General features: G+C 41.5%; 1 protein-coding gene across 4 annotated transcripts in view; it reads right to left on the reverse strand.

Moving 5' to 3' along the window:
- Positions 1–6,845: 6,845 nt before the first annotated feature.
- FIG4 (FIG4 phosphoinositide 5-phosphatase) overlaps positions 6,846–26,760 on the reverse strand; it is a 3,828,182-nt gene continuing 3,808,267 nt past the window's right edge. For 3 of the 4 annotated variants that reach the window (XM_044066775.1, XM_044066785.1, XM_044066766.1), the window contains exon 24: positions 6,846–7,514. In XM_044066775.1, the coding sequence (XP_043922710.1) occupies positions 7,337–7,514 (178 nt within the window). In that variant the 3' untranslated portion in view covers positions 6,846–7,336. The remainder of the gene's footprint in view (positions 7,515–26,760) is intronic. The other variant, XM_044066794.1, reaches the window with a different exon arrangement.

The following is a 26,760-nucleotide window of genomic DNA, read 5'->3' on the forward strand; positions in this document are numbered from 1 at the left end:
TATTAAGATTTTTTGTAGTTCTATTTAGCCAGGGGGCATAGTTAACTTTTGCTCTACATTTCCTGATGGGAGCTACTGTATTTAGCACATTTATAAAAGTATTATTGAAGAGCTCGACTGCCTAGTCTAATGCTAGCATTTGTAGTGGGTGCCAGTTACATTGTTGCAACATACTGTTAAGGATTTGTGGATTTACCTTGTGTTCATTTCTAGTTTCCTTACACAATATGGGCATAATATTAACAGTAGTAGGGATTCATTCTCAAAATGTGTACCTTTCATACATCGGTGACACTTCTGTCATTACTGCCACAGCTCAAGGTATCTGTATGACTGTTAAATGTTATTAGTGTGTTTGTTCCTGCATTCTCTTGTATATGTAGATAAGTGGGTCAAGGTGTTAGTTCTTTGCACCACACATCTTAAAGATGCCAGTGGATTTGACTCCCATATCCTCCCAGCTGTGTCATCGTGTGAAATAGTTAGGATTTATTTTTCTGTCTCATTACAGTAACTGCAACATTAGAAGGGGCAAATCTGTATGATCAACATTATTAGTTGGGTGGTCATGTTTCACAATACAAGAGAAGTTGTTACCTTTGCATATAAACTGTAAGTAAAATGTATGCCCGAGCAGCATGCTTTATTTGTATATATACATTTGTCGTGGACGTTATTACTGCATGTCAAGCTACAGACCGTCTAAGTAGCTCATCATGTTAATCCTCTATCTGTCACACCACAGGTGATGATGGCTGCTCTAAGTTGTATATCTTAACAGCCTTGTTAAATTGAGAAGAGGTTTTTGGTCCATCAAGTATATTATGTTTACGCGCGTCATACTCAAATATATGAGCTTCAGTTTTTATTGGATTTGCACTTCTTGCCCCCTCCCCTTTATCACTAGTCTCTCTCTAAGATACATTTATTTTATTATTGTTTCTCTCCACTTATTTTACTATTATATGCAGCAGCATAACAAACTGCATCCATCCCACAGCTAAGGTCTGTGGGGCCCCACAGGTAGCAGCAGCAGCAGCAGTGCCATCACTACCACATATAGAAGCACCCAGCACATCTGTGTCCCAGTCTGCCAAAGTCACCTCCACACTTCCTGCTTTACCTGCACCACTCACTTCAGGTAACCCTGCACTGGAAGCTGGTACAGTTGTACCTACTGGTAGCAATGCAAGTTAAGGAGATACATTTTGTTACCCACTGGCAACTGGCAGACACTGTGAGGGAGAGAGTAATGATAGGAGGTTAGATGCCTAAACTGGCCAAATGGAGAACTTTTCTCTGGCAACTCATGGAGTCATATCCCTGTTCAGCATTGTCTACACCATCTGTGATAGGGCCTAGTGGAGATGGTACCCAGGAGAATGAGCAATCCCCCACTGGGTCTCAGATGACAGCTGCAGATACCCTATCCTATCCCCCAACCTAGTGTTCTACCTTTTTGGTGTCCTTGCCCACTCATGTATCCTCCCCTCACATTATCGTTCTTCTGTTTGTCTGATGTCTCCATCACCATTGTGTTTCCCCTCACTCGTGTTACCACACAACCTGTCAGTCATGGACACCTGTCCTACAAAAAAAAAAAAAATTAACCCACCTTCCCCACTTCCATTCTGCTCATTCATTAAATGTTACTCTGTTTTACCGTCTACTTGCATTCCCACTTCATCTCTTTCCTAAACTCTCACTTCCACCCATTAATTTGGTCAAAAGTAGATAAACACATCTCACACATGTTCATGCAGGGGCTTCTAAATTTTCCTATCTGTTGTTGAATGTACTGTGCTCAGTGGGTCACAAACAGCAATACTGATGCCCAGGTACAACTGACAAAGACTGCCAGTGGTTGTTATATAGCAAAGATTCAATACAATCACTGTCACCTACTACATATACTGACCTCAGCTGCCATCAGTGTGCATATACAACGATGGAAAATGATGATGAAGTCTTTAGTGTGACTGCACCAATAGCTCAGCCTGTAAATGAAGAGGGTTGAGGGCTCAACTTCCCTCAGGTTTGCACTGGTGCATTTTTCATGATATTTGCATTACAGTACTAGTACAGTGATCAGACTTTTCTGATGTCATAACTGCCTTTGCTTGGTATATCTGGTTACTTTTCTGTACCTCACCTGTACCTTTTTAACAATTATTTGAGTTATGTGTGTGTGTAAACCATAACCGTGTCTCCATTGTCTTCAACTTCCCTGATCGCATTACTACCTCCCTTTGCAGTCTTTCAATAGTGTTTGCTTTTGAGTCCCTACCACCTCCTCTACCCTCCTACTTTAATCATACTTCCCTTACTACCTTCCACAAGTATCTCCTCTGCTGCTTCATTAAACAGTTTTTTCACAGGACAAATAGCTCAACTTCACAGTGTGCCCCTCAACGTAATCCCCTAAGGCTAAACACCTTGCCTAACACACTAATCATGGGTGACTCAATAGTGAGGCACACAGATGTCCCATTCACTAGGTTAAACAAGGAGAAGTTAACAGTCAGCTGTCTATCAGATGGCAGTATCTGACACATAATGCATGCACTCAGGTCACTCTACAACAAGTACAAGTATGACACTGTCATTTGTGCATGTGGGTGTGAATGACCTGAGATGCACCTCCCTGGACTACATGAAAAGAGACATGGTGGAGATCTTGGATTATGTGGCCCAGGCAGGTATGATCCTAACCTTGAGCATTATCCCACCATCACCCAGAATGATACCACATTACAAACAAAAAACGATTGACTTCAACAACTGGCTAAGTTTCTGGTGTCATTCTAAGGGGATCCAGTATCTGTCTGCTTGGGATGACATGACTGACAGACCTCGATTCTTTGCCAGAGATGGCCTGCATCTGTCACCCCTGGGCTTCTGGGTACTGGCTAAGGCTCTTGCCACCCCTATAGTGCCTTTTATAGGCAGTGTTCCAAAGACTAAATTACCACTGTAACAGCTATAAATAAATGCAATCAAAGGATCATGCTGCTCAATGCTAGAAGTCTAAATTTCAAGATGCACTCACTCAAAGCACTCCTTAAAATGGGGAACATTGACAATTGTGCTGTAACGGAGACCTGGTGTAAAGCTGCAGAAAGCTCCCCTGTGCTACCAGGCTATAACTCATTCCACACCTTTCGGCCCCGAAACATGGACCATAGATCCAAAGGAAGTGGTGTGTCCATATTCATAAAGGATAAGCACACCTCCAGACTAGTAGCCCAGCATAACGTATCTGAGATACTTCACGTACAAGTAACATTGGGCAAGATGGTGATCCAGGTTCTAGCCTGCTATAGGTCCCTAACCATGTCCCTAGACTTTCACTCCACATTCCTAAGCACCCTGGAATCTACCAAGGTCCAACCCAACGCTCTCATCCTAGGAGACTTAACTACTCCTCCATCAACTGGAAAAACTACTCAAGCAAAAATACCTGGAATTCATCAGTTCCAATGCCCTGGACCAGCTCATTCTGACCCCCACTACAGGAAGCAACATCCTTGACCTGGTTATTACTAACATGGGTGACTGTTGCTCTACATCAGTAGTCCATAATCTTATCACCATGGAAATCTACACCCCCCCCCCAGCAAAGGTAACCACCTTGAAAAACTTCTCCAAAGCTGACTTTGGGCTCCTAAAAACAGAGGTGACTAACTTCACAGCACCCATTACAATGGAAAATAGCTGCATGACTACCGAATCATACACCAATGCAGTGTACGAACCATGTACATAAATGCATGGAACTAGCCATACCCAACAGAACCAAGACACTCTCCTCCAAAAAATGAAAGTCAATCTGGTGGTCCCCTGCCATTAATAAACTCTACAACAGAAGAAAGAAACTACTGCAGAAAAAGGTGAAGTCCCAAGACTGGAAAAACTCCCTTATCAGCCTCAACAAAAAGTTGAGAATCCTCATCAAATCCTCTAAAGCAAGCTATGAAGGCAGAATTGTGGCAGAAACTAAAAACAATCACAAAGCCTTCTATAGTTATATCAAGAACCTCCACAGCAATACCCAGATTTGTTCTCAGTTACTGCACAATGGTACCTCCTATACTGAGCCAACAGATATTGCCAATATACTGTCAGACAGATTCAGTGCCAACCTTACCCCTCTTCCTCCCTCTAAGGGGCCAATCACAATACTAGAAAACTGCCATGCACCCAACATTACTGCTGCACAGGTTAAAGCTGCATTGTCCAAGGCCAAGAATACAGCTTCCATGGAACCCGATAATATCCCTGGCTGTGTTCTACATGAACTACAAAGCGAACTGGCACCACATCGATGTATCCTGTTCAGTCACAGCCTCACCTCAGGCTTTGTTCCTATCGAATGGCGCACTGCTACAGTCATCCTTCTCCATAAAGGGGGAGCAACTAAAGGCCCTGGGAATTATCGCCCCATTAGCCTCATGAGTCTGATATGTAAAACTATGGAGCGCATCATCATGGACCTGATTAACAAAGATATAGGAAATCTCCAAACTCTATACCCCATGCAATTTGTGAAAGGGAGATCATGCCTGCTCAACCTGGTTGACTTCTTTGAGTCAGTCACCAAGGCTGTGGATAAAGGTAAGGCAGTGCATACATCCTGCCTCGATCTGGCCAAGGCCTTTGATACCATTCCTCACTAGGCAATTATTGATAAACTCAGAAAACTAGGCATCAACCCCTATATCATTAGATGGGTTGCAAATTGGCTCACAGATAGAACACACAGTGTGAAAGTAGTACACTCCAAGTCAAACTGCCAACCAGTCACTAGTGGAGTCCCACAGGGATCGGTCCTGGGTCCTCTTCTGTTCATCATCTACTTCTCAGAAGTCCAGGACAACACAAAGGGACACTGGCTGACCAAGTTCATAGACGACTGCAGGCTGGGAGCCATTATTAACTCTCCAAGTGATGCAGACATCCTACAGAAAGGCCTCACTGAGCCCAATGACTGGTGTCAAAACCATGGCCTTGAGCTTAATGCCAAAAAATGTGTCATCATCCCTTTGGTAAAAACTCAGTTCCCACTAATTACCACATCGATGGGAGCCCATTGAAAACTGAGGTTATTTTAAGAGATCTGAGGACGCAGGTTGACAACAACATCTCCTTCAACCACATTGCCACTGTGGTCAGAACGTCCTTCTATGTGGCACATCTCATTACCAAGGATTTTGCATCTGGGAAGAAAGAGGTCATCGTCTCTCTCTACTTTTCTCTCATTTGACCAATCACTGAGTATAATGCTCCATTTGGCATGTACCTCACTAGATACCTGCAACAGCTGGAGAGGCCACAGAAGTACCTCGCGAAGAGGATCCTAGGCATTAAATACATGTCCTATGTGGACAGACTCAAAAGACTCCGGCTATTCTCTGTCTCATATTGCCTACTTAGAGGCGATCTTTGCCTGACTTGCAAAGCCATGTCTGACACAGCTTTGTTATAAATGCTACATCTAAAGAAATTCCAATCCTTCTACACCACATGCTCCAGAGACCTCAACCTCATTACTACATTCAACAGAACATACTGGAGGGATAGGTTTTTCACCCAGAGACAGTCCATTGTCTGGAATGGACTTTCCATACATGTCAAGCAGAGCACCTCGCTGTCCCTCTTCAATAGATATCTTGATGAGTGGATGGGTAATAGAAAGTTCACCCTGGGGATCACTCCAGTGGCTCTACTTGATACAGGCACTGGGAACTAACGTCGGGCAGCATGATGCCAGGGCACTTCTACGGGCTAGGCTTATAAAGGCTCCTGGGCCATAGTACACACCTATGAACATAATTTTATTTTGGGTGTTTTAGAGTTCAAGTACCAAGCATATTTTGGCCCATGGGAAAAATACTTCACATTATGCTTGCTGCTTTAACATTATAATTAAACTTTCATCAACATTAAACACAGTGATTATATGTTGCTAACAGTTTCAAAATGAAAAAAATGTAAGATATGTTACATGCTAGTCAAATGATAAAACTGTTTAGTTACACTGACAATGCCTTCTTGAAGATTAATTCCTATGTGAATCATACATTATTTCAGAATTTTCCGTAATGTCAGTTGAGTGCTACCAAGTGTTCTGCTGAGTGATTTCACTCACCATCAATAACAGTGTCTCTCACTAGCAAAAGCAGAGGCATCATAACAGCAAGGTTTTACACCTGTGATCTAACAGATTTTATGAACCAAATGAATAGACCTTAGAAGGTACTAATGCATACTGGGGCATAATAAATATCGCCAGGCCAGATTCAGAGTTCTTTCACCATTTAAGTGACTGAAAACATACTAAGCTAGAAAACTTTATTCAAGCAGAGATTTAAAACGGCCGTCAGAATGCATTAAAGATCAATCTGAGGGACTTAAGGTATTAAACATCCGTATATATGCCACATACAAAACAGTTCTTTTACCAAACGCAGAGTGATTCATAGCTGGCCACAAGTCACATGAGGAAAACCAAATGTCATTCACTTACTTCTACAATGTAGTCACATGCTACAAAGAGTATGCACAAAACATTAGACAACTGAAGTACACTGACTAATATCGAAGGAACTATGTCTGTATTTTTCTTATAGGTCCATGGGATGCAGTTATCGGGGTTTAATTAAAATGCCATATTTTTAATCTGTGCCCTCTTTAGACATTCTGTGGAGAACCGACATTTCCAAGGTTAATAACTCCATTTCATTCTCAGGCTCTTGATCCTGCAAAACTGGCAGTATCTCAGAAACATTTAGGAGTGCATTTTATGCATACTTCAATAACTACAAGAATAAGAACACACTGTACGATTCATATCTTCATGGGACCCACTTTATTGTTTTTGTTCATTTTTCAAACACTGATTCAGTACTTTATTCGGAAAGAATGCATTTAAGCCAGTGGATTAATTCACTTATTTTTGAGATCTCATCAATGCAATAAATGTCATTAAAAGGAAAATGGGCTAAACGAAAATGTCATAATTACCTTCTGAGACAACTGGTAAAAACACAAAAAAGACTTGCAAGCGTGGGAGCCAGCTAGTAATGATGCAGATTTTAGACCCTAAGGAGCTTTGATTACAGCAAGACAGGGTAAAAACTCCTAAATGGCAGTCCTCCTACAACTTAAATGATTGTTCTGTTTCTAGAAAATGTGCTTTCGTATGGCAGTGGAAACTCAATGCATAATGTACAAGTAAAATCTGTTGCCTTTTTTCCCCACTGTAATTTGGGCTGACACATGAGAGCTGTATTACGTGCTTTCTTGTCATGTAGTTTTTAAAGTTACTGTCTCTGAATTACATGTATCGGTTTTTGATGTACTCTCTGTACATGAAGATGTCTTCTTTTCCAAAGCTCTGCATTATGCCCTTGCTTGCTTGGATGTGGCTTTCAAAGATGATTTCTGACTTTCTGCTGACCTTAGGTGGCTGGGTCTCATAAATGCTGTCACAAGAAAATGAGGAAACAGGAGCCCTGAAACAAGAAGAGAGTTTTAGAGAAAATCAGTAACAGTGAACACCATGTTGACATCCTTACTTAACGTTAATAAATCAACTCAATTTGCTGAGGTGATATAAAAATAAATTGGAATATGCACACTGTTTACTTAATTTTTGATGTTTTTTTGTTTCATTATCAATTTAAAATGGGGTCAAACGCATGCTTATATTCTGAAACAAACACACATATACTGCTAAATAATTCAGATATTGTCCTTTTCACATATGGGTCTTGTCTGCTAAATAATGTATTAGAAAATTTTAGTAAGAAGTCAAACTAAGCAAAGAATACAGGAAAACTAGTACATATACAGTGGATATAAAAAGTGTACACACCCCTGTTAAAATGCCAGATTTTTGTGATATACAAAAATGAGACCACAATAAATCATTTCAAAACTTTTCCCACCTTTAATGTGACGTATAACCAGTACAATTCAATTGAAAAACAAACAAATCTGTTGGGGGAAAAAATATAAAAAATAAATAGCGTACCAGAAGATGGTTGCATAAGTCTGCACACCCTTAAACTAATACTTTGTTGAAGCACCTTTTGATATAATTACAGCATTCAGTCTTCTTGGATACACACCTGGTATCAATTAAAGAGACTCTGACTAACCCCATAAAAAGTTCAGCTGTCTAGTAGGATTTTCCTGACATTTACTCAGTTGCCTGTTACAGCAAAAGCCGTGGTTCGCAGAGAGCTTACAAAGCATCAAAGGGATCTCATTGTTGAAAGTCAGTCAGGAGAAGGGTACAAAAAATTTCCATAGCATTGGATATACCATGGAACACAGTGAAGGCAGTCATCAAAAAGTGGAGAAAATACGGGACAACAGTGATGTTGCAAAGAACTGGATGTCCCTCCAAAACTGATGAAAAGACAAGATGAAAACTGGTCAGGGAGGCTGCCAAGAGACCTACAGCAACACTGAAGGAGCTGCAGGAATTTCTGGCAAGTACTGGTTGTGTACTACATGTGACAACAATCTCCCATATTCTCCATATGTCTGAGCTATGGGGTAGGGTTACAATAAGGAAGCCTTTTCTTACACTGAAAAATATCCAGGCCCGACTAAAATTTGCAAAACAATACAGCAAATGTCCCAACGGCACGTGGGAAAATGTGTTATGGTCTGATGACACCAAGGTTAAACTTTTTGGCCACAATTTCAAAAGGTATGTCTGGTGCCAAAGCAACACTTCCCATCACCAAAAGAACACCATCCCCACAGTGAAGCATGGTGGTGGTAGTATCATGCTTTGGGGTTGCTTTTCTTCAGCTGGAAAAGGGGTTTTAGTCAAGGTGGAGGGAATTATGAACAGTTCCAAATACCAGTCACTGTTGGCCCAAAACCTTCAGGCATCTGCTAGAAAGCTGAAGATGAAGAGGAATTTCACCTTTCAACATGACAATGACCCCAAGCATTCATCCAAATCAACAAAAGAATAGCTTCACCAGAAGAAAATTAAAGTTTTGGAATGACTTAGATGAGCCCAGACCTAAATCCAATAGAAAATCTGTGGGGTGACCTGAAGAGGGCTGTGCACAGGAGATGCCCTCGCAATCTGACAGATTTGGAGCACTTTTGCGTGTAAGAGTGGGCAAATATTGCCAAGTCAAAATGTGCCATGCTGATAAGACTCCTACCCAAGAAGACTGAATGTTGTAATTAAATCAAAAGGTGATTTAACAAAATATTAGTTTAAGGGTGTGCACACTTATGCAACCAGCTTATTGCATGTTTTTTATTTTTTATATTTTTCCCCTAACAGATTGGTTTGTTTTTCAATTGAATTGTACAGGTGATAGGTCACATTAAAGGTAATCACAAAAACCTGGAATTTTAACAGGAGTGTGTACATTTTTTTATATCCACTGTACGTGTGGCTGCATGCCAACAGGTTGTGAATAACTGTTTTAAATGTAAAGTATAACATAATAATTTAATGAACTGGTTTTCCCTTCTACAGGAAACTGAGGTGAGTAAAGTCCTCCAAAATCTAGATACTTACAGTGAAAAAATGACTATTTTCAGATGAGAACAGGGAACTGAAAACAGAATATCATAATGAAGATCAATAAATCGAAGGACAGTAAAATTATACAGTAAAGCTTGAAAAAGTATTGAGACAACAAGTTTTTGATGAACACTGATCACCATGGCTCTTGTCCTTTACATTTTACACATTTCTCCTCAGCTGAAGTATTTCACTCAAGAAAGAAATATCAGTTTGGTTAAGAAATTCAGGCTCCTCTCTATTAGCCTCTCTGATCATATCTCCATTCCCGAGAAATCAGAACATGAGGCGGCTGTTTAGTCGAAGCTATAATTCTTTAACACTCAGCATTAAGACTCCCAGGCTGATGAACAGCCTGAATGTCACACTAATAGTATCATGCATAACAAGATATGCAATCCTCCAACGAAAAAACAATATAAATCCCGAACCACTAGGAATGAACGAGAACTTATTTTTTAAAATACAAACAACTGAGCGCTTTCACCTTAAACATTCAAAGGCTAATTCAGAGTCGTTTGCCATTAATACAACACCCCCTTAAATAGCAAAAGATGTGATAAAACAGCCAACCCAAATACATCTTAACCGTTTCAAATGGACAACATCAATTTAAAGTGACATTACCTAACAAGTCATGTTAAAAACAATTTTTATATGTGTATCATGTTTTTTAAAATATTTTTCTATGTATATCATGTTTTTTTAAAACCAGACATTGCAAGTCATACAACAAAGTTGGGTTACAAAAACCTTGATTCTTTTTCAATAGTGTTAATGTTCGCTTCACTATTTCACATTATATAACCAAAGCTCTTTGTTTTAGTATTGGCATTAAAGAGATGTTATCATTGAGCCCTGGTGCAACTGTAGAGTTCAACCTGAGTTGCCATCTTAACTTTCTTGCCTCATCCTCCAATTTGTCATCACCTCCATTTTCTGTGAATAAAACTCTGTCCATCACAAAAAAGATAAACCTTTTAAAATGAGTACATTTAGTACTGTGAAGATAGAGAGCACTGTGTTCATCTTTGTTTTTGATCACTCTAAGGTGCTCACTAATTCTATCACTGAGCCTACGTATAGGTTTACCCACGTAGGACCCAGGGCAACATGTACAGGTTGCTAAATAAACCACCATGTTTGACTTTCAGTTGCATTTTCCAGGACATTTTAAGGAAAGATTACAACTGGCCACTGAAGCATAAGGGCTATCATTAATGAACTTGCAGAGCCTGCAAGCCCCATATTTAAACATTAGTGACCTATAGCCCATTTGTTTGTTTCTGTCACCATGTCCTTCCAGAATGTTTTTTAATGTTTTTGCCCTTACTATACACTATTTGGGGTTTTAACCCAAGTTTTTCCTTTGTCTCGTGTTCAAAACAAACATCCCAACATCTATTAATAATGTTGACTAAACTCAGAGTCAGGTTATTGTAACGCAAAATAATAGCGTCACCTTCCCTTGTTTTCTGGGTAGTTTGCAATTGATTACCTCTAGTTCCAAGAATGGGTTGATAAAACAAATTTATTTTCCTAATTACTTCACGTTTTGTTTTTATCAATAACTTTAGTGGGTATCCCCTCTTGATGAACAACACTATTAAGGTATACATTTCTTTCTTAAATGTTGTTTCATCACTTATCAGCTGGGAATACCTCACCATCTGCCCTTTTATAATCCTTTTCCTTTGGTGTTGAGGATGACAGCTATTGTAATGAAGTAAAGTGTTAGAAAAAGTTTCTTTCCTAAAGACGGTACTATGTAATTTGTCATTATCTTCATTTACCCAAAGGTGTACATCCAAAAAGTCAATTTCTTTAGGTTTCCATCTACTGGTAAACCTTAAAAATAAAGTTGTAGTGTTCAAATATTCTACAAAATTGAGGGCCTCTTTTTCATTACCCTGCCATAAAATCAGGATGTCATCCAGAAATCGATTATATGATTTTATTTTCTCCAAAATGGGGGTGTCAAAAATAAATTTTCTTTCCCATTCCAAAAGTACCAGGTTTGCAAATACAGAGGCACACTTCGCCCCCATAACTACCCCTGATATCTGATGGTATAGCTCCCCCTCAAATGACAGAAAATTGTTTCTCAATACGATTTCCATAGCTTCAACTAGAAAATTAACTTTTGCCTTGTCTATTTTTTCATTTTTCAACAGACTCTCCTGAAACATTTCTAATCCAGCTACATGTGGAATGACTGAGGATAGATTTATAACATCTATTATTAAGAAAGAGTAGTCTGCGTCCCTGTTTAATCCTAGTCTTTCAAGACAATGCCATGAATCTCTGATTATGTGTTTGGCATCCTTCACCACTGGTCCTGCTACTTTATCCACCCATGCTGCTAACGGTTCCATTTTTGACCCTTTAGCTGCTACTACAGATCTAAAGGGTGGATTTTGGAAGCTCTTGTGGAATTTAGGGATGCTGAATATCTTTTAGTTATGTACTTACCATAACTTTAGATGTTTGGGATCCATCTCGCCTACATTCTGTACTGATGGGCTCGGAGCTGATCCCTCGGCTCCGACTCGGCACGCTATGCTATGGAGCGAGGCCTCTTATTGGCTGAGCTATTTCTTATCCCAGGATGCACCACCACTAATCCCCCAGATCTTGTTTGTCCGCATTCATGCACACATGCACAACTTGTTTATATAACATTGTTAGATGTTTCAAGATGAAACAACAGGATTCGGACCTTCTGATATCCTCTGATCTCCAAGGAAGGGGGAAGGAGGGTGGGTTATTAGGAATGTAGGCGAGATGGATCACAAACATCTAAAGTTGTGGTAAGTACATAACTAAAAGATGTTATGTGATCCTATCATGCCTACATTCTGTACTGATGGGACAGCGTCCCTAGCACCTAAATCCTGGGTGGCTCATTGGAAAACACTCCTGAGCACTGTGGAACCAAATGAAGCTCGTCCTCTAGATGCCACATCCAATTTGTAGTGGGAAATGAAAGTGTGCGGGGAAGACCATGTAGCCGCGGCACAAATATCACTAATGGCAAGCTTAGAATGAAATGCTATCGAAGTAGCCATAGCCCTTGTAGAATGAGCTTTGACAGAGGTGGTAAGCTCTTTGTTAGAATAAGAATAAGCTTGAGTAATACAGTCCCTGATCCATTTGGCAACAGTGACCTTTGTGACAGCTTTTCCCAATTTATTGTCTGCAAAGGATACAAACAACTGATCTGTTTTCCTTGTTTGTTTGGTCCTGTCTAAATAAAAACGCAACTGCCTGTGGACATATAATGTGTGGAATATGAATTCCGCTTTGTTAGAATATTTTGGAAAAAAAACTGGAAGTTCTAACGATTGTTGTAGGCAGAAACTGGAACAAACTTTAGGGACAAAGGAAGGATTTGGCCTGAGAGATACTCTGTCTTTGTGAAAAACCAAGTACGGGGGTTTTACAGACAAAGCTTGAAGCTCTGAAACTCTTCTGGCAGAAGTAATCGCCACCAGGAAAGCAGTCTTCCATGATAGAAATTTTAGATCACATGTAGCTGCCGGTTCGAAGGGGGAGGAAGTTAAGGCGCGTAACACCACATCGAGATCCCATGGAGGAGCAGGATGAGAAATCGGAGGTCTTAAAAGCGCAGCACCTTTCAAGAAGGTCTTACACAATCTGTTGCTCATTAAGGGTGGGTTTATAGATTCGTGAAAATTGGAAATTGCTGCCAATTGAACCTTGATGGTAGAGACTGAAGAGCCTTGATTGAAAAGAGAAGTTAAACATTTTAGTACTTCTGCCACGGGAATAGAGATGGGATCCAGGCCCCGGAGTTGAGCCCAAACAGCAAATCTTTTCCATTTGCTAGAATACAGTTTCTTTGTAGCAGACTTATGGGCCGAAGATAATATGTGTACAACCTCTGGATCCAATGTATGACCCCTGACTATAGTCGGAAGAGGAGGAGCCAAGCCGTCAATTTTAAGGTGTGCAGGGACTGGTGGAATAGTCCCGACTGATGAACCAAAAGGTCTGGGATCTGATCCAGGAACCATGGACCTTCCAGAGCATATTTCCGAAGATAGGGAAACCATACTTGACGAGGCCAGTAAGGAGCAATTAAGATCATTTTGCTCCCCAAGAGAGATGCCTTTTGGATCACCCTGGGAAGGAGAGGAACTGGGGGAAGGCATAAAGCAAGCCGGTGGGCCAAGGACGGGCTAGTGCGTCCATGGGGCTCTTCCCTGGAGCCGGGGTTAGGGAGAAGAATTTTTTGCACTTCGCATTTAGTGGAGTCGTGAAGAGGTCGCAACACGGAACTCCCCATTTGCTGAAAATCTGACTTGCAACTGTCATGTTCAGAGACCATTCGTGAGGAGAGAGGATGGTTCTGCTCAGTCTGCCGGCTATCACATTGGACTTGCCCGGGATATGAGTAGCCACTAGAAAGCGTTTGGTCGAGACTTCCCATTCCCAGACTCTCATGGCCTCTCTGCAAAGAGGATAGGATCTGGTCCCTCCCTGTTTGTTCAGGTACCAGAAAACTGACATGTTGTCTGAGTGAACGGCAATTACGCCCTGAGGGAGGTAATCGTGAAGGGCTTGAAGGGACAGAAGCACCGCCCTCATTTCTAGGATGTTGATATGAAGTAGGGTCTCTTCTGGGTGCCATTTGCCTTGGACTGACCTGCCCAGGGAATGCCCCCCCCACCCCATCTGGGAGGCGTCCGTGGTCAAAGTGGCCGCAGGAGGAGGTGGAACAAAGGGTCGTCCCTGATCCAAATTGGAGGATACTAGCAACCAGTGAAGGTCCCGTTTGCATGTTTCCGTGATCCATATGAGGTGACTGAGAGGGAGTTCCTGAAAGGACCACTGAGCTGAAAGAAGCCACTGGAGAATTCTCATGTGCAACCTTGCCAAGGGGACTAGAAGAACCGTGGCGGACATGGATCCCAATAGCTGCAGGACCATTCTGGCTGGGGCTTTGGACCCGGGAAGTAAGGCTCAAACTTGAATCTGTATGGTTTCTATTCTGTCTGTAGGTAGATAGACCCGCATTCGGTTTGAGTCTATCTCTACCCCTATGAATCTTATTCGTTGAGATGGCAGCAACACAGACTTTGGCCAATTGAAGGTGATTCCAAGGGAATTGCCCAGTGATATAGTGGCTTGTAGGTTCCGCAGTAGTAGATGCTTGGAGGTGGCAGTTAGGAGCCAGTCGTCTAGATACGGAAACACCTGGAATCCTAGACTTCTCAGGTGAGCAGTCACGACTGCCAAACACTTGATGAACACCCTGGAGGCTGTGGTGAGACCAAAGGGCAGCGCGCGGAACTGAAAATGACTGCCTCCTAGGCTGAAGTGCAGATGTCTCCTGGATGCTTGATGTACCATGATATGGTAATAAGTGTCCTTGAGATCTATGGAGCACATCCAAACACCTTTCTCCAGCAATGGGAGAATGGTTTGTAGGGTGACCATTCAGAACTTGGACTTTCTGACTGAACGGTTTAGAATGTTGAGGTCCAAAATGGGCCTCAAGTCCCCGGTCTTTTTTGGCACCAAAAAGAATCTTGAGTAAGTCCCTAATCCGATCTGGTCTGCGGGGACCGGTTGGATGACTCCTTTTTGCAGCAGCTTTGAAACTTCTGAGGCTGCAGTATCCCGTTGACTGGGTGGCGGGTCCGGGATTTTTTTGGACTGAGGTGGGGAGTGAGAGAAAGGGATGGTGTAACCTCCAGCGATAATTCGAAGCACCCATCGGTCCTGAGTGATACCTTCCCAGGCTTTTAGGTACTTCGAAAAACGACCCCCGACTGGCTCCGGAGCTGCACAGTCGGACAATCCCTCAGGGACTGTGAAAGGCCGAAGAGCCACGAAAGGACTCGCGGTCTCCAGTGTTGCGAGGGCCTCTGCCGCCTCTGGGACGGCGTCTTCCGGAAGAATTTCCCCCTCCTCTGCCTCTGGAAGGGGAATCCTCCTGCTGAGAGGGGTAAGGCTTCTGAGATCTACGGAACCACATTTTCCCTCCTCTTTTAGCCATGGGATAAGGCCGAAAGGGAGTGGAAAATCTTGCCCCTACGGCAGTCAGAGTCTTACCCTCCTGTTCACAGCGGGTCAGTGTGTCCTTTACCTTGGGTCCAAACAAGGAGGACCCATCAAAGGGGGCGTCAGCAAAGGAAGACTTAAAGGCCTCTGCAAAATGACACAGGCGGAGCCAGGCTTGTCTCCGTAGAGCAATGCCTGTACCCGCCGCTCTACTCGTCCCTTCGGCCGCATAAGAAATGAGCCTCATGGACGAGTTTGAAATGGATGACAATGTAGCCAGCTGAGAGCCAACCGTCTGGGCCAGCTCCTCAGGCAGGTTACCCAAGAGGGTATCGGAAAGTTCTTTAATCAAATCCCTCTGAAATCTAGTAAAGTGCGTAAGGTAGTTCAAGGACCTTAATGTAAAGGCCGCTGAACTTAGGGTGCACTTTCCGTACCGATCCATACTCCTAGACTCCTTATTAGGAGGATGGACGGACGTCGAAGCCTCTGCTGCATCTTGCTGGGTAGCAGATGCCACCACCAAAGCATCTACAGCCACACCTTTAGTTAGAAACTCTTTTTCAGGGGGTGCTGAGAGGAACTTATTCGGACGAGCAGGCACCGGTTCCACAGAGTCTGGGTGTTCCCATGCCCTTCGACAGATCAAATCCAAGAGCTCGTCGAAGGGCGGAGACACCCAGGAGGCGGAGGGCTGAGCCCCGAAGGCCTTAAGGAACACCGACTCATCAGCAGAAGGGGGTTTGGACTGCCAGCCGCCTCATTGTTTAAGGGCTTCCAGGATGTCTGCAAAGGAGACATCATCCGAGGACGACTTAGGGGACCCCTCTGCATCATCGAGATCAGTGTCTGATGTAAGAGACTCATCAGGGGAGTCAACGTGCTTCCTCTTGCACGATCTTTTCCTGGGGGTTCTTCCGAAGAAGCTTCAGAAGGACCTCCAGGAGGGGGGGAAACCCCAGTGGGGGTAACCTCAGGCCCCGGGGCTCCGCTGTCTAAGGACAGGGGGACTGCCAAAGACCCAGTCTCGGTATGCAGGGAAGGAGCTGGGGAGACCGTGGTGGTAGCCAAAGATGATTTGGCTAATGCACTCCTCATAGCCCTGAAGGTGGGAGCACCAGAATCCTGGGAGGGTCCCACCTCCGTGGCCACGACAGTAGATGGCACTCCCGCAACCGACGCACCGAGAGGGAGACTTGGGACCGAAAACATCAATCCCGAAGAACCCCCCCGGGGCCGACGGAAGAAGCCTGCGTACCGAACTCCGAACCAAGAGCCGGAGTTGGAGTAAGGGTCGGGCCCGACCCTAAAACTTCCACCGGTTACACCAGCACCGGCTCCAACAGTGCCGAGGCTGTTGGAGGAGGAACCATAGTAGGGAGGTGGACCATCGGCTCCGAAGCCAAATGGGCTGGAGCCGAAACCATCTTTTGGAACACCGGAGACTGGAAGAGTCTTAGGAGCACCCTGTCGATGTCCGAATCAGACATCTTGGATGATCTGGACGATACCGATTGGGTCCGAACCGATTTCTCCATCGGCTCCAAAGGACTAGGGGACTGGCTCCGAATGGATTCTATAATTATTGGCTCCGAGGCAGATCTCAAGGTAATTTCCCTTGGTGCCGACGAGGACTTCAGCTCCGAAGGGGAAGAGTCTGAGCCGGCAACCCTCATCGGCTCCAATATCAGTGGAGCCGATGAAGGTGACCCGCCTCTCAATGCCCCAGTCCTCGGCTCCGAAACCAGAGGGGTCGAGACTGGAGGCATCGAGGCAGACCATTCCGCCCTCGGCTCCGAAGTCCGTGGAGCCGATGGAGAAGTCTGCCTAGGATTTTTGGCAGTCGGTTCCGACTGACTGGTCGGAGCCGACGCTTTCTTCTTCTTCGAAGGAGAGGGAGAGGAAGATAAAGCCTCCTCGAAGGATGGCTTAATTAACCCCTTAAGGATTAATTTGTTTTTCCTCTCCTGGAGGACCCTTGATGAGAAGGCGTGACACATGCCACATGATTCTTGTAGGTGCTTGGCGCCTAAACAATAGACGCACGAGGAGTGGTCGTCCGTTATGGACATCTTATAACCACACCTCGCGCACTTTTTAAACCCGGAGGGTCTATGCTCTTTGGACATGACTAATTTAGATAACACACCTGTCTAAAGAGAAACACACCAAAACTTAACAGTTTAAGAGCAAAAAATATAAAGTTTTTTTTTTTTTTTTTTTTTTTTTTTTTAAGTCACAATACAGTTGTACAAAAAAAACCACACAGAAAGAGAGAGTCAAGACCCTCTAACTTAAACGGGTACTTGACCCACAAATAAAACGCTAGAATAACAAGTAGCAACAGGGGAAGGCCCCTCTAACTAAAATGGGAAACATTCCCTTGACGAAAAACACAAATTCCTCAATAGAACTGTTCAATACACACTCGTATCACAACAATAGCTGTTAAAACAGCTTTTGGGTTCAAAGCAAGCAAATTCCTGACAGGAAAAGCCTAAATAAATTAGTACTTAGCCCAGCCAAGTTGAGACCACGTCTAAGCTTGTAAGCGGCAAACGAGATCTGGGGGATTAGTGGTGGTGCATCCTGGGATAAGAAATAGCTCAGCCAATAAGAGGCCTCGCTCTATAGCATAGCGTGCCGAGTCGGAGCCGAGGGATCGGCTCCGAGCCCATCAGTACAGAATGTAGGCGAGATAGGATCACATAACATCTTTGGTTTTGTTGGTTTTTCTACAGTTAAAAATCTTAGGTCATTTTGATCAATAACTCCTTGGAAAAAATGCATCAGATAGGAAGAAATCAGTTCTCATATATGCCTTATTTACTTGATTTTTAGAAACCCTAAAATAGGTGGAGGGTCCTTAAGAACATCAAACATTTTTGAGACATAGTCTATCTGAGCCATGATGAACAACCCTTCACCTTTGTCAGGTTTCATAACTCGGATGTTTTCGTCTCTGGCCAAATCAGTAAGCACTTCCTTTTCTTCTGCTGTTAAATTCCCTTGACAGTGCAACCTCCTAGTTGTTACTTTCCTAATCTCTGTTTCACACATTTTTTCAAATAGTGCTGTTTCAGAGTTATTAGGGGGAATAAACACACTTTTCCGTCTCAGTTTCCCCACTCCATATTTAAAGTGGAATGCCCTTGGAAAAATAATCTCAAGTTTAACTGCCTTACATAAAGTTTCAGACTAATTAAACTGAATCGCTGAAATTGTAAATTGTAAATCCCTGTTTTTTAATGTCACATTCAAAAAAGGTGTCTAAATTTGTTTCCACACATGTCTAAAGCATTATAAAATCATTATAAAAATCTGTCTCATTCATTTCAATTTTATGTCCATTTACAATACTTTGCTTAATAACAACGTCTACTAGTTCCATTTCCTTCTCCCCCACCCCTTTTCCTTATGTTGTAAGAATAGTTCTGTTTGTTGCTGGGGTTTCTGTTCACTTGATTCATCAAGCGTTCTAACCTCCTGGGTTGAGGATCTTTCTCTAAAAAGCTTCTTCCTCATCACATTCTTCTCCAGAAGTATTACCCTTGTTTCTTGTGGAGTTTTTAATGCTAAAGTAATTTTCCCTCTCACTGTCTTGCTCCACTTTAATAGTGGGTCTAATTTTAGCACCGATGGGGTAAGCTTGATTATTTTTATAATCAGCTGTGTCTCTAATCAGTTTCCGCTGTTTAGTATTTAAATTGTTTTTCACAAAAACCTCCACATCAGGTAACACCTTACAGTACTTTTGGTTGTACTGCTCAAACAATAGGTCATTTACAATACTTTGATTTAAAACAGTAATTTCGGTTTGTAATGCAGTTAACTTACTTTCATTATTTTTTATAATTATATCCAACATTGCCAATCCAGCCTTGTCAAACAGCCCAAATAGTTCACGATATGCTGTGGACCCAATTTTGATCCCCATAGGTAATTTCCACAGCCTCAGCCCCTTCTGGACTTGTTTGAGAATAAACGATTTCCTTAGAAGAGCATTGTCTAATTGTAAAGACCTGTATTTTTTTACATAACTTCTCAAAGTTCATTATCTGTTTTTTTCACATCGGCATGTTCATCTTCTCACTCGTTCCTCCTCCAAAATCCACTTCCGGTGCTGCAAACCAGCTTGTCATGTCCCTTCTGCTTTGTGGATTATGATTCGTTGTCATAGCTGCATTTAGGCTCTCTATTAGTAGCGAAGTATGGAGGGTGAACAATTCTGCTTGGGAACTGGTTAAGGAATTCTCCTCAGCATCTCACCCAAAAATGGAGGTGATGACAAATTGGAGGATGAGGCAAGAGAGTTAAGATGGCAACTCAGGTTGAACTTTACAGTTGCACCAGGGCTCAATGATAACATTTCTTTAATGCCAATACTAAAACAAAGAGCTTTGGTTATATAATGTGAAATAGTGAAGCGAACATTAACACTATTGAAAAAGAATCAGGGTTTTTGTAACCCAGCTTTGTTGTATGACTTGCAATGGCTGGTTTTAAAAACATGATATACATAGAAAAATATTTAAAAAAAATGATACACATATAAAAACTGTTTTTAACATGACGTGTTAGATAATGCCACTTTAAACTGATGTTGTTGTCCATTTGAAATGGTTAAGATGTATCTGGTTGGTTGTTTTATCACGTTTTGCTATTTAAGGGGGGTGTTGTATTAATGGCAAATGACTCTGAAGAAGGCTTTGAATGTTTAAGGTGAAAGCGCTCAGTCATTTGTATTTTAATAAATAAGTTCTCGTTTATTCCTAGTGGTTTGGGATTCTTGTTTTTTTCATTGGATGGTCAGTGTGCCTGTTGGCACTAGTGTTTTTTTTTTTGACAATATGAAATCCTGAAGATGGCACTTGCTGATCTTCTATGAAAATGTTACTCTAATGAAGAGAAAGAAAGGAAAGCAGAATTCTCTAAAGAGCAGGATTTGCTCTTTCTTCTGCAGACTCTTCAAGTGAGGAATATGTTAGATATGAAATCCTCAAGTCAGGGATAAACTCAACTAGATTCTAAAAAGAAAGCTGGATGCTGCTCTCCAAGCTGTAAAAACTAAGAACAAGTGCAGTGCCTAGTCAAGGTTTTAGCAGTAACTTTGAATGGGATGGCCAAGGTTTTGGTAATAACATGTAACTAGCCTTGTGCTGAACTGGGTTCAAGCCCTGACCGCACCTCTGGCACAACATACATTTGACAAGCATCTCAGGAAGCTGGAAGGGAGAGGTGGGGTGGATGGGAGTGACATTATTTGGTGGTGAGGGAGGTGGCTAGACTCATCGCAATACCAATCACAGTTGGTAAACCAAGGTATTGCAGTAGGACGCAACTCATAGAGTCATAATGTTTGTATGCTACCCACAGTTAGATGGATTTCATGTAAAGTCATGCTTCTTTCTAGACTGCTGCACAACACAGCTGTTAGCTGCCACAGGGATGCATTTAGGTGGGGAGAGGGAGGGAGGTATACGACTTCCACACTAGACTGTTCCATAACTCCCAGCCCTCTCCCTGGGGGAATGGAGAATGAATGAATAGAATGGATTGTGTCTCAGGCCAAGAACAAATGGGTCACAAGGCTCTCTAACCTTGAGATGCAGTTTGGCTCTCATCCTCAATGAAGGACCAAATGGTCGGACTCAGAGAAGACAGAGGGGGGTCTGATATTTTAAGAAAACATGCATATATTTCATATAAATTCCTCATTTATTTTTCAGTTTACCTAACGCTCTATCTCATGAACCTGGAAAATGATCTACTGAGTCTCTTATCCATTCTATCTCACTATGGCTCAACAGTTAGTGACAAAATAAACAAAAAGGAAAATTGGACTGATCTCACTCAAATTCCTTCCAACCATAGATGCAATAAGGAAACTTCTACCACTATAATGCACCAAACTCAAAGCTCTTTGACAATGGCATAGTACTTTACTTTGCACCACAATAAATAAATAAATAAATAAATAACCCACATTCATAGGTAAATATTAGACAATCATTCCACAGACCATTACATGCCTAGCCAATAATCAGATCGTGACCAAAGTTGAGAATCAAACCCTGTACCTTGTGCCTTCGAGGTAAACACTTTAACACCTTAACTATTATGAAACCTCCTGTGCTTATAGCATTGGGATGCACATTCTCCACTATTGCTCAAATTTTGTTCACATTTCTTCATAAAATCCTTTGCAAAATAATATTTCCCCATACACCAACATCTGTTGACCTTTAGCCTTCATGATACCAGGGTACAGTTAACATGTTGATGCATCCGCAGACTTAATGGATGCTCAATTGTTCAAGCATGGGCAGTGTCCACTGAAGTTTATGGATTCAACCCCCACCTTGTGGCAATGTTACTGAGGGATTAAATAGACTTATGCACCCCATAGCTTAATACGAAGGATTATGACTGGGTTTTCGACCATAGCCAACTTACTATGTGTTTGTGTCACGGATGCTAAGAAATTCACCTCTATAATAAAGCTCAAGAGGTGAATCTTGGCATCCATGTGGAGAAAATATTATAAGGGCTATGATTGTTGAGACCTGATCACAAGCCTTTGTAGCACATGGAGCTTTATCTGCTCCATGTACTACCTGTTACACAAAAAAGTGTAGGGGAGGAAAGTGTTTTAGTGGCTTTCAATGTCGGTAAAATACTCAGTGCTGTCAGACAGACAGCAGACAGAAATTAAGTGTCTCCTCAAGAATGAACAACATTAAAAGTTATCAGACACTTAAGTCTGCCACATTATTTGTTTTTATAAGTGTGGACAAGAAAAGCATCTAACAGTTTTGAAAGCTGTTTGACCTCTAGCAGCTGCTCTTTGATGACCGGCACTGTCTACTGTTAATCCTTAGAACAAGATTAGTCTTAACAGAGCTTAGAGGTGCTTAGCAACAGCTTCTGATGCAGAAAAGTACTTAACAGCTCACCTTCTTCTTATTTTGGGAGCTAACCATGTCATTCCACAAATTGTGCAGTACTTATGAAGCATTTTATTAAGAAATAGTTTACACACATTAGCAGTCATCCATACATGCCACAATGTGTTTACCACTGTATTCTGATTTTTCTCTCATTAAAAGAAACTACAGAAAGTTTCTGAAGCTGCTACCCTAAATGTTGAAACGTGTATAGATGTCATGCTCTCCTTTCACTGTTCTCAGCATCTAGAACCATTTAGAGGCAATCTGTATATTTAGAATATTATAAATCAAGCATTCCACTAAAAGACTACCACTCTCTCATAATAAGGAACTGATTTCCCTAAACTGAGATACTGATAATAGTATCTGGGTAGGCAAGAAAAACAATATAAGTTTAGTCTTTCTGAATATAAAGCAATATATATTCAGAGGTGTAACTTAAGAATGGCCTGGTACAGGAACAACACAGCACTTCCATACTTTTTGTTCAGTCTAAACTGGATGAAGACTCAACTGGAAAATATAGACCAGTCAAGCCTTCAGAGCAATGAAATATTAAAAAAAAAAAAAAAAAGATTTGGGGGGGGGGGGCAATCACCTCTTTGCTCCCTGCACCCCACAGCCACGTAAATATACTAACTCTACTGTCCCACAGCTGGGGGAAAACCAACATACACAGAATCATTGCAAGGACAAAAATCAAAACTGTACAAATCTGCATTGACAGTGAATTTCAATTTAATTCTAATTTAAAAAAAAAAGATGTAGGAGTTCAGCACTGACATTAAATCAAATTTACATTCTGTCCATTGTACGATAATGCAACCTACTGTACAGTAAGAAAACAAAGCATTCATGATGTCTTATCAATACAACAATGCATAAATACAGACCACCAGAGACGTTCCAAATAAATAACGTATTGCTTAAACCAAAAACACTCCGTTTAAATGATAAAATCAAATATAAAAGCGTATACATATTTTTTTCCAGAAACTCTAATGAAAATTGAAACTTTAATGGGTTTTCACACAGATGCTGACAACTTTATCATCCTGACTAGGTTCAGTATATTAAATTATAACATTTCAGAATCCACAGCCTCAAGCAAAAAAAAAAAATGACAGGAGTATACTGAAATGGCACTTGGTGAATGTTCAAACTCTATCACTGCCTTGCAGGAAAAGTCCAACTCTGGAAACAAGAAATTGGAATTGCTGGTAAAGTATAGTTGTGTAAGTAAACTTTACCATAACAGTAAATGTTCTAATGGATTATTGTTGCAGCAGCCTAAACTGCTTGAGTTTTACCGCAATGACGGCCAGATTTCAAAACTTGAGTGACTTCCATTAGCTCTATCAGGAGCTGGAGCGGATTTCTAATATAAATGCAGTTAAGAATGCCAATTTAATCAGACCTTTTTGCCTACAAAAAGGAAGGCAAGAATAATGATAGGAAACAAGTTCAGTTGTAAACTATATATACAAGATTCTATGCATAAACAAGCAGAAATAGTCACAATAAAGGAGCTGGATGGAGGCAAGGCTACTGATCTATTAGATCATCATCTGTTATGGTAAGTGTACTTGCACAACTGGACTATGTTCAACATTTAGATCCCTATTAGACCGCTCATTCCTATTTTCTATTTACTACTTCATAAGATGCACCTGTTTTGGAGCTTTGTCTCTATTTTCAGGCTTGCTTTACCCCTTCACGCAATTTTATGAATCCCCGTCATCATATGTGATTTTTGAAGTTGTCTAGTACACAGAAAATCACACAACCTGACCAACACCAATAACTTAAAGACAGAGGACAATTATCTTACATCTCCCTTTTTTCAGAAGCAAAAATAAATTACCTTTTGGCACTACAGTTCATTAAAGCTTACAGATTTTACATGGTCTCTTTGCATATATTTTTCCATCACTTCTGTCACTCTGTTTTTAAATGTGTTTTTGGCACCATATCACACATTCCTACTGGAAATAGGAAGAGTTATATGCTATATGTAATCAAATGTTATGCTAATTAGATGTCCAGATTTTAGGCTTGATGTCCCTTCTTTTCAAGGGTATTTGTCCTTAATTTCAATGTCTGCAGGTTGAGAGGTAAGATCATTGCTACAGTAGCCCAAGCCATTTGGGTCGATTACCACAGCTTAGAAACTTAGAATGAAGTAAGAAAAATAAATTAAAAATCTATGAGCCACTGGAGAATAGTTCTGTGGGAAGTTGGTATAATGGTTAAGGTGTTCACCTTATAGGCACAAGGTACAGGGTTTAATTAACACGAGGTAATTGGCTGGGCTTGGAATATCCCACAAGGGCAGTTAGCCTGGTACTAACTTATGTGTGGGAGGCTGGCATAATGGTTAAGATGTTTACTTTACAGACTCAAGGTGCACTGTTTGACTCTCACAAGGAGTAATTGGCTAGGCTTAAAATGGCCCACAACTATGAACCTACGGACCTGGAAAATTAATCCAGTTAGCAGTGTTTTACAAATGTACAGAGGACTACATTGTTGCCTCTAGATTATTTATGGAGTGAACCCCTTTTCAGGAAAGCCATTGAAGAACCAAAGGTCATTGTGGAATGGGACCTAACCCTATCTGTAAGTGGCTTATTGTGAAGAGTATAAAAAAGGTAGGTAATGGCATAAGACAATGATCTGGAAACAGTCTGTTTTGGCATTAGTTATCCCTTCATCCTACCTTCATAGGGGTAGACAGGTGATCAGTTTTCCTGAAGGACTGAGTTTTGTCTAGGTAATATCTGAGCTGTCTGTGGACATCTAGAATGTGAATGATCTTTTTTCCTCACATTCTTGGGTTCAGGGAAGAAGACTGGGAGATTTATAGTCTGCCTTAAAGTAAACTCTGAGGCTCTTTAAGCATAAAGTAAGGGTTAGTTCTCAAAGAAACTCTGTCCTTGGTGAAAAATGAATAAAAAAAAAAGAAAGAGAAAAAACTAAACAAGTTCTTCCGATACTGTCAATTTAATTCAAATAAGCACTTTTCTTACTTGTAATGTTGAGACTTCTTCAGACACTGAAACATTAGGTAAAGATGACTCACCATAAGAGCTTGTAACTCAGATTCCTCAGAGAACCTCATTTCAGCCAGATGAGCTGGTTCAAATGGAAAAAGAGTAAGCTTTCCCAGCACATAGTTAAGATCCCAAGCAGGAGACACCTCTTTGTAGGTGGATGGACATGTAACATCCCTTTCAAAAACTGTTTAACTTTGGCATGGTTAGAACTGAGGGATTGAAGGACAAACAAGCAGAAAACTTCCAACAAATGAATCTAGACAGAGTAATAAGAAAGGCCAGAGGACAGTATCTCACATAAATAATCAAGAACTAGAAGCAACCAGGCCTGCAGATGGTCCTGATCCTTGGACTGGTACCAACTAGAAAATCTTTTCCACTAGCACATATAGGATTTTCTATAAGTCAGTTTTTGACTCCTTTACTACCAGCTGCAAGTCCTCAGAATAAAAGGTTCCTAAAGGATATCAAAATTCTATCATCCAGGCGGCCCCTATCATTGTGTAAACAACCTTCCTCTGTAGGGAAGCCTATGGTAATTGCCTTTGACCAAACTGAAAAGAAAGGAGAATCACTGTTGTCTGGTCCAAAAAGGAGTCACCACCACTATTTCTAGGGATTCCTTCTTGATCTTCAGAAGAACTCTGGATATTTTTGGGGAGTCCTTTTGGATCTTCAAAAACACTCTGAATATCACTGGAAAGGGTGAAAAGTATACAGGAGATTTTCTGTTGACGGGAATGTAAAAGCATTTGTCATCCAGGACTGTTTGCAAGCAGCCTTGGAGTAGAATTTCTTTAGCTGTCTGTTCTGACAGGAGGCAAGCTGATTTACTTGAGGTGTTTCCTACAGTTGGATCAAATCTTAAAAAATTCAAGATGAAGTTTCCATTTGTGAGGCATTACCTACCACCAGTTAGCTTGTATGCAATCAAGTTTTGCTCTGACAAAATGTGTTAAGCCTGAAGAGTCAAACTGAGCCGAGTTGCTATCTCTCAGGCCGTCACAGAAAGTCTGCAAAGAAGCTACAATCTAAATCTCCTTATATGTTTATGTACTACATCACTGTGGTGTTATCTGTGTAAACTTGTAGAGGTCCAGGGGACCAGAGATTGTTTAAGGCTTTCAAAACACTGATCACTGCCAGAATCAAGCTGACA

Source organism: Protopterus annectens, chromosome 1.part0 (genome assembly GCF_019279795.1).
Source record: "Protopterus annectens isolate FY-2018-M chromosome 1.part0, PAN1.0, whole genome shotgun sequence".
Classification (NCBI taxonomy): domain Eukaryota; kingdom Metazoa; phylum Chordata; order Ceratodontiformes; family Protopteridae; genus Protopterus; species Protopterus annectens.